Source organism: Abramis brama (assembly GCF_963993115.1).
Source record: "Abramis brama genome assembly, chromosome: 15".
NCBI lineage: Eukaryota > Metazoa > Chordata > Actinopteri > Cypriniformes > Leuciscidae > Abramis > Abramis brama.
The window spans coordinates 34,535,248-34,544,244 of record NC_139977.1 but is presented as its reverse complement, the minus strand read 5'-3'; the positions used below and the strand labels follow the sequence as shown (position 1 = coordinate 34,544,244).

The following is an 8,997-nucleotide window of genomic DNA, read 5'->3' as shown; positions in this document are numbered from 1 at the left end:
GTCACATCTACGTCATCAAGCTCAGTTTGAGTCTGCGCAGTCGCTCAGCCATCAGGAAGAAGTGCTTCTAATTGACTTCACTTTTCTCCGTTGAATCCAATGGGGTCGCTGTGTCCATTTCTTTTTACTGTCTATGTGTTTGAGCCCTGATCTGAGGAACTTCTTGTTCTTGCATCCAAACAGGAATGCGAGGAAAGTCTGTTTAGCTGTGCATTCACTGAACGAGCACTGTATCACTTTATCTTCTATCTATGTGCCTCTTTTTAACTGTTTTAATACATTAATACAATAGAGTTTTAATCAATATCTTATTCTTTGCACTTGTGATTATTTTATGATAATTTTTGTAATACATTTTTGGCAAAACACTTTCAATTACCATTGAAATATGAAATATGCCATATAAACAAACTTGCCTTGCCATGTTAGTTTTATGTGGTAATGTAAAAAGGCAAAAGTGTTCCAACTGTACATGATCTATACTCACATATTAGTTGCATTAAATAAAGTCAGCAATGTTCACATTTAAATAAAAAAAATGTATATAACATTTTAAATATAAGTGTTTAGTCTCCTTGTGATGAGGAAAGGGCAAGACACACACAGCTTTCTAAATTAGTGCGGTTTGAATAATGTTCCGAGTTTTCACACCCACATGACAAACCAATTCCCGTTATAACAGGGTCTTGATACTTTCAGTCTTTGAAGAGTTACTCATTTCCAGCATGTGCCTCAATAACACTGTCTTCACCTTTACCACAAGTTTTTGTCAGTTCTTTTGTGGGACATTATTCAGTCACAAATCGCTTTTCAGAATCTGAACAATAAAAGTTAAGAGGACTATAGAGATTAGATTCAATTGTTTGTTTAGGAAATTTATATTTTCAACAGACAAAAAGTGTACTTAAATAATGAAAAGTATTATGAGAAAGTGCATGCATTAGACCCTACATCAAAATATTTTCAAATCCCTTATATCAGCCACAACAGGAAGTTCACCAAAAATTAAAGTTATTAATCTGTAAGTGTTTTCAATTTTGTTGGTGTAAAACACATTTTCATCTGTAGATCCTTCAACTCTGCTGTGATTCTTTTCTTTTTCTTTTTTTTTCAGTAAGTAGGTGCAATCACAAATCCAAAAGTAAAAGTAAAAAGCCCTGATACATGTAAATAGACTATCAATATCTCTGATCTCTGGACTGTGTGGATGTGGCTCTGGTCTCTGTTTGCACTTTTAATATTGAGAGAGTACTTTGATCATAGCTGCACTTATTGTTTTCAGTTAATAAGACTAAGAAAACAGTTATTTATTTTAGTTTTTTATACTGTTTTTATTTCTATGTTCAATTTGTGGAAAGGAGTTTAATCAGAAGGTCACACACACACACACACACTCAATCAGAAGTTCTGGAAGCTCATAATTCATGTAGCCTACAGTAACTTGAATTTGTGGCTAAACATTTTACAGTGCTTGTATATTGTCGTCTAAAGCAGAACTGAAATGACATTAATTATAAGATAAGTTAAAAAACATTTCAAAATGTTCAAAACTATTTTTCCAGTCATGAATTTTGTCATTGAGGATTTCTATAAAATATTGTGCAAAAATCTCATGTCGTCTCGTTCTCGTGAGATAAGTGTCTCATCACACCCCATAATACAGTCATGCAGTTACAGTTAACGTCACATTTAGGCAGAAACAATGATCTCATTAATGCAATGATTTCATTAACTGATCCTGATGATGATTACAGTAGCCTATATAGATAATAATGTGTTGATTCAGAATTATGATCATCTGAAGTCTTCATAAGAGGCTGATCCAAACTGAAACTGTTGCCTCCCCCGTGAAAGCACCCAAAAAGTCAGGTCGAGATGTAGCGTACGAAGCACACACACACACACATACGTTATTTTTCCCAAAATGGTACATGTTAGTTCCTTAAGGTGTAAATATGACCCAGTGAGGGTACAGCTACAGAAAAGTGCTCACAAATATTGTTACGAACTGCTCTGAGACACAAAGGTTGAACATTCCAAGGTAGTTTTTATTGAATCCACAATCCAAGGTCAAAAACACTGCAAATGGAGTATGTGTGAAACGGGCATCATCAACAACAACCAATGGCTATCTGAACATCTTTGCCAAGCACGAACCAGTACAGAAGTAATCAAATTATCGGGGAGGGTCATGCCTTTTATCACAATCATTTTGGAGGGTCATAGAAAAAATTATTGCTGGCGAAGGGAGGGTCAAGTCTATTTTGACTACAGATCTCAAAACTCCTCCGGTAGCCCCTTAAATAAAAAACGAACAGTCCCTAAGTCCCATTTAGCAAATGAACAAGTGTTGCATTGGCTATTAATATTTATAGAAATAAAATAAATGAGTTTTAGAGCTAGTTTATCATAGGGGTGGAACCGTACACAGAAGTCACGGTTCGGTTCAGACATCACTGTTCGGTACAAGTTCGGTATAGGGTGAAGTCAGGTAAAGTGGGACACTTTTTGGTAAATTGCATTTTAAACAACCTAAATCAGTTAGAATGTATTAAAATTGTATGTGTTTTGTTTAAATAGATTGTAATGAAGGCCACTATGGTGAAATTTTCCCAATTCATGTATTTATTAACAAACTGTTCATCTTTAAACACCATCTGACACCCTCTTCAGCAAACTGGAAGCAATCAGGTTGAGTGGGACACTTTGTTAGGGAAAGTGGGACACTATTTTATGCTTAAAATGAACATGAGAAATACAACCCCAATTCTAATGAAGTTGGGACATTGTGTATAACGTAAATAAAACCAGAATACATGCATTGAAAATGTGTGGCGCATTATGAAGCGCAAAATACAACAACGGAGACCTTCAATTAATTAATACTCGGAAGGATTTTTTAAAAATGCATTTCTAGAACTAATGCAACAATTTTAACATTGTAAACTTCACTCTACATTCACTGAATGGAACTTTCATTAAGCCTTCATCCTTTTAACACATTTTAACAACTTCAGTGAACACATCCAAGACAGATGAAGTCATCGTCATCCATAAGTCCGTTGAGCTCTCCGCAGGACTCATGATACCACCGTTGGCAGTGGCAGCAAGCCACCCATTCCTCATTTGCCTTTGGGTCGCTTGCATCCCCATAGACCCCCTTGCAACCAGTACAGGGGTCACTTCCCTGAACTGTTTGCAGGGGAGGAACAGCAGCTTTTTTGGGGTGGACACCAGCAGGCTTACGCACTTTGGTTGTTTTTGGTTTCTTTTTGTCTGCTTTGGCCTGGACAAAGTTGAAGTGTTCCTGGCTTGTTAGGTGGTAGCTGGGTGGCCTCGCCATCATCCTCTTCTTTCCCCTCTCTCTTGTAGGTACTTCAATAAGGTCTGAGAACCTTACAATGGAAGCCCACTCAGCTGTTGAAGTGCTGGGTAGAGAAGGTGGCCCAGTTGTGAGGGTGGAGGCACGGGGGGCTGGCCCAGTTGTGAGGGTGGAGGCACGGGGGGCTGGCCCAGTTGTGAGGGTGGAGGCACGGGCACGGGGGGCTGGCCCAGTTGTGAGGGTGGAGGCACGGGGGGCTGGCCCAGTTGTGAGGGTGGAGGCACGGGGGGCTGGCCCAGTTGTGAGGGTGGAGGCACGGGGGGCTGGCCCAGTTGTGAGGGTGGAGGCACGGGGGGCTGGCCTAGTTGTGAGGGTGGAGGCATGGGGGGCTGGCCCAGTTGTGAGGGTGGAGGCAGGGGGGGCTGGCCTAGTTGTGAGGGTGGAGGCACGGGGGGCTGGCCCAGTTGTGAGGGTGGAGGCGGAGGCACGGGCACGGGGGGCTGGCCCAGTTGTGAGGGTGGAGGCACGGGGGGCTGGCCCAGTTGTGAGGGTGGAGGCACGGGGGGCTGGCCCAGTTGTGAGGGTGGAGGCACGGGGGGCTGGCCCAGTTGTGAGGGTGGAGGCATGGGGGGCTGGCCCAGTTGTGAGGGTGGAGGCATGGGGGGCTGGCCCAGTTGTGAGGGTGGAGGTATGCGCATCCTCATCAGGCTGGCTGGTTACCACCACTTCTTCCACACCAAAATAAATGTCCTCCTCTGACAACAGAAGGGTTTCTGATGTTTCCTCAATCACCCTTTCAGTGGTTTGGCTTGGCAAGAAAAGGTCAGTTGGAATGACTTCCATGGAGACAGGAAACATCCCTGAGGCTCGGAAACCTGTAATGATGCAATGTAAATAAGACGGTAAAAACAATGATCCACTTACTGCTAATCTTTTTATACAAATAATTCAAGACAACTAATTATTAATAAAAGAGTCAAACCTGCTTGGGCATTCTCAACAGTGGCGGCCTTCTTCCACGCGGGGCTGAACACAGAAAAAAAGAGCTGTTTTGGAAGCTTCTTCCCGCCTGTCTTCCTTGTCCACTTGCGTCCCAGTTCCTGCCAGTGGTGTTTCAGGCTTCGAAACAGCGATCTGTCTGCTGGCTGGAGGGCGTGGGTGGTGTGGGGAGGATAGCTCACTACATGGACATTATTTTTCTTCATGAGCTCCAAGAATTCCAGATTGAAGACATGGCTGTAGTGGCCATCTAAGAGCAGGACATGGGGTCTTGGATCCTCCTTAGGCAGCTGCTGGACGAACCGCTGGCCCCACTCCAGAAACAGCTGGGAGTTTATCCAGCCATTATCTGACACGCAGATAATTGCTTTTTCTGGTCGTTCCTCCAGCCACTCTGCCCTGAGCCTCTTTCCCTTAAAAATTACCATTGTTGGGGTGTAAGTCCCAACTGCATTGAACCCAGCCAGGACTGTTGTCGTTTCTCCTTTTTCCCCTGATGTTACCTGGAAGCAGGACTTGCCAGTCACCCCAACAACCTTTTTTGAGATGAAATGGTCCTGCAGTCCGGATTCATCACAGTTCCACAGGTGAGATGGCATCTCCTGGATCTGTAGGTGGTGGAGGAGTGACGTGGAGGGAAAAGCAAAACAAAAATGCAGAAGGCAATTTTTTTTTATTGTGCATGTCTCAGGGTGCTTTCACATCTGTAGCTCGGTTCATTTGGTCCGGACCAAGGGCGAAAAATTATACTTTGTAGCATTTTTCAGGCGTTTTGGTTCCTTTTCACACCACACTGATCGCTCTGGTTCAAATCAGTTAATGAAACGAACCAAAATGCAGTCACGTGACAATATCCACAACACTCGTTGGCCAGATGTGTATTGAACGTATTTCCATAACTGCACTTCTATTGGTCAGAATTCCAACAGATCTCCCAGAAGTAAACAAAGAGGAGGAAAATCCGGCAGACATGCGGAGAATTCGCTCAAAACGTAGCCTATGTTCAGAATCAGCACAAGCTTTATCTTTTCGCAAATCCCCTCATATACAACAAAGTCTAGACGTGATATAAATAAGAGATTCACTGTGCAGTGCGGACAATTTTAGTGTTTATGATGAGAGTTTTAGTGAGAGTGCAGAACGCGGTAAATTAAGTCATGGCTTAAAGGGTGCGCTATTGACTACGGCAACTGGTTTAGTCCAAAAAATGTGCAGTTCTTTGGCAGTTGGGTCGTTTCGAGGTCAGATCGCGTTCTCACCACAGACGAACCGCTCCAGAGTTCGATTGAAAGCATACTTGTTTGGCCCGCACCCGAGTGCGATTGCCCAAACGAACTGCACCAAGGGGAAAAACGAACTCTAGTGCGATTCAACCGAACTAAATGGGGCAGGTGTGAAGCACCCTCAGGCTGTACCACCAAAGAAAAAATAAATGTTTTAAGCCTTGTATTTTTTAAATAAGTTTTATTAATAAAGTAAAGGCATAGAACCAGTTTATTTGTAGTGCACTGACAATAGTTTTATATAATTAGTTTATTAATTAAATTAATAAAAGGCAAAAAGACCTTGAGATACGTTTGGTAATTGTACCTGAATGAATTTAAAATTAATTTGCTATATTTCAGATCAATATATTTGTTTTCCTTACAATTTTAATGAGCATTAACTTTATTATCATCTGAATTATAAATAATTTATTTCTGTATAAAATAATAACAAGTGTAGCATTGGCTATTAATTATGGCCTGTTCATTATATAACAGCCTGTTCATTATAGCCATGGAGCTTCAGAGCTAAGGCGGGGCTACAGATTAGGTGTCCCTAAAGAACCCGCGTATCTAACAGTAGTTCCGCATTACATTAGTTAATTTGCATAATTTGTGTATATTCATGCACCGAACCGTGACACCCGTACCGTTTTGGTTCAATACGAATACATGTACTGTTCCACCCCTAGTTCATCATTTACACAGTCTACATGAGGTCATCAGTTCTACCCCTCTCAATCAAACGATCATGAACGTGTGTGTGTGCACACGACAGCTCCTCACAACCTAACAAGCTCACGTCTTCACCACAATGGTAGCCAATTTTTTTTCATGATGAAGGGTTTGATGAGAATCTCTCCTCAGGCTCGTCTGGATCACAGGACTTTACAGGTCCGTCTGGATCACAGGACACTAGAAATATACATAAACATATTTGATTATCATCATATAAATTGCTTTGAATTTATACATGTATTATGTTCTTGAACATTAACTAGTGTCAAGTATCCTGTTATTGTTTCATAACTGCAGAAAGTCAGTCTGATGGATTTTTCTGAATGAGATGCTTTATGACAGAAGAGAAAACAACAGTAAGGTCTGGTTTCACAGACAGGGTTCAGATTAAGCCAGGATTTAGTTTAATTAGGAAGTCGCTTTTATGAACGTGTCTTAGAAAAAAACATTCATGATGTGCATCTTTAGATAAAACAATCACAGACATATTTTAAGATGCTTTCAGTTAAAACAGCTCAATCAGTCTGGACTAGATTAATCCTCGTCTGCGAAACTGATTTAACAGTAAAACTAAAATGTGATGAAGCGTTAAATTTCAATAATGATCAAACACTCACAGCTTGGAATTATTATCTCCATACTCTGACATCTAACAAGTGTCTGTTTCTCTGGTGATTCTCTGGTTTGTGTCTCATTTCTGTCCTCCATTTTTCTCGCAGTCTTCTTGTTTTCTGCTGATCTGTGATTTCTGCTGATTTTCTTTCTCCTCTTCATTTGAATCTGTTCAATCACACAGACAGAGTTTCATTAAAGCGATATAACATCATATCACGAGACATCAGATCAACTCCTGATCAACATCTGCATGAGCTCAGTGTTATTACAGCATCTCAGATTAACTCTACAATATTCACAATAATCAATGATGAGAAATGACAAATATAGAAATGTGAGTTTATGTGTGAGTCCTGATAATAAACATCTTTCTCTTCTCACCTCATGTTTGATCATATTTGATTCATCAGAACGACACTTTATTAAGTTCAAAACGTTGGATTGGGAGGGGCCTAAAATCTTCTGTCAATCATTATTGCGATGGTACTATATAAGCAGTAGACACCATGTCATCCCATTGACACATTCTTCCAGCTGCTCTCCTGCTCCCCTTCTCCTCCAGTAAATTATCTCTATCCTCTTGTGCGCACTTCCATCATGGGGGGGGAGGGGGTTTAACTCGGAGCTCAAGCCGAGCCTCGGGTTCAAGCCTCCTCCAAGGACAGCAAGCCAAGTTCGTTTACTATTAACCTTCAAGGTTGAATGGGCAGGCGAAATAGTGAAACAGCTCCAACTGGATCAACAGAGACTGTAAATGAAGGAAAACAACCCGTTATCATCATAATTATAATACAGTGACTGAACTGATGATATAGACTCAGATAATAGTTTCACTCATGTTATTGTTTTAAATGTTATGTTTGTCAGTTATTAAAGCCTATAAAAACCCTAGTCAGCAGAAGCTGCAGATAATTCTCTGTTCTGTTCTCATATGGAGTGAGTGTTACAAGTGATCAGTGTTTCTCTTCCCCTTTAAATCTGTTTGTATTTTGGAGAATCTGGCTTATGGTTTATATCACGTCAGGACAGGTGAACTAATGCTTCAAAGAGGCTCAGAGTCTAATGTAGCCTATATTCTTTTGCTATATATGTACACAATATACAGTGACATACAGTAAAAACACTGATACATCAATGATTACTGTAAAATATTCAGATGCGTTCAGAAAAATTGTAATCATGAAATCCAAACGTACACTGGGAATGAAAAACAGAAACATCTGATTATAATTCTTATCATGGTTTCATATGCATGAATAAATCATAATAAATAACTAACCCAGCGCCGCCAATTAAACAAAGCAAAACGAATGGGCCATCGATTTACGAGTTTTATGGGCCGTTAAGGCAACAACAACAACAACAAAAAAATGCAGGAGCTAATTTGGAAATGATTATTATCACACAGTGATCAGCTACTTATCACATGCATATGGCATGCTCAGTCAAGGCATTTATGCGCTACTATTTATTTATTTATTTATTTGACAGGGACATTGCACAACAAATGTGTTGCACAGACCAGAGATAGCTACAAGCTAATTTTCATCTGTAGTCCCTGGGCAGAGGCAAAGTGACAGCAGGTTTATACAGTGGACAATGAACATTCTTACTGATGAGTTCATTCACAATATAAAATACAGATACAGCACCTACAAAAGGATCACCTCAACTAACATGCAATTATAATATTTACAGTATTTACAATTATCACTGAGACTAGCATCTCCTTTGGCGATGTTCAGAATAATTATTTAACATTGTCCAATATACTTTATTAATGTGCTCCATTTATTATGAAGCTCCATTCATGTTCTCGTGTGCTGTAATTTCTCATACATTTTGACTGTATATCAGAGTGAAAATTAAATTTAGAATTAAAATGAGTTAATGATTGTTGTGAAGTACAGGTTTACATTTCAGTTTCACTATAATAGAGACATAAATGTCTTGATTTAAATAATTAATAAAAATCTATATACAAAACAATTAAAGATAAAGTGTTTTAGTCACCTTGTGATGAGCCAAAAAGAGGACACATCCAGTGCTTTGGCTTTA

General features: G+C 40.2%; 1 protein-coding gene across 2 annotated transcripts; it reads right to left on the bottom strand.

The window, feature by feature from the left end:
- Positions 1-1,671: 1,671 nt before the first annotated feature.
- On the bottom strand, positions 1,672-8,997 carry LOC311097731 (uncharacterized protein). 2 transcript variants are annotated; one of them, XM_084137590.1, is made up of 5 exons: positions 8,953-8,997; positions 7,321-7,687; positions 6,942-7,104; positions 4,305-6,501; positions 1,672-4,197 (listed from the first exon to the last, which is right to left on the bottom strand). In XM_084137590.1, exons 4-5 carry the CDS (start codon positions 4,918-4,920, stop codon positions 3,014-3,016), a joined length of 1,800 nt encoding a protein of 599 aa, XP_083993716.1. In that variant the 5' UTR covers positions 4,921-6,501; positions 6,942-7,104; positions 7,321-7,687; positions 8,953-8,997; the 3' UTR covers positions 1,672-3,013. The 2 variants fall into 2 exon arrangements, with proteins under 2 accessions (XP_083993716.1, XP_083993715.1); XM_084137589.1 differs by lacking the exon at positions 8,953-8,997 and having other exon boundaries at positions 7,321-8,704.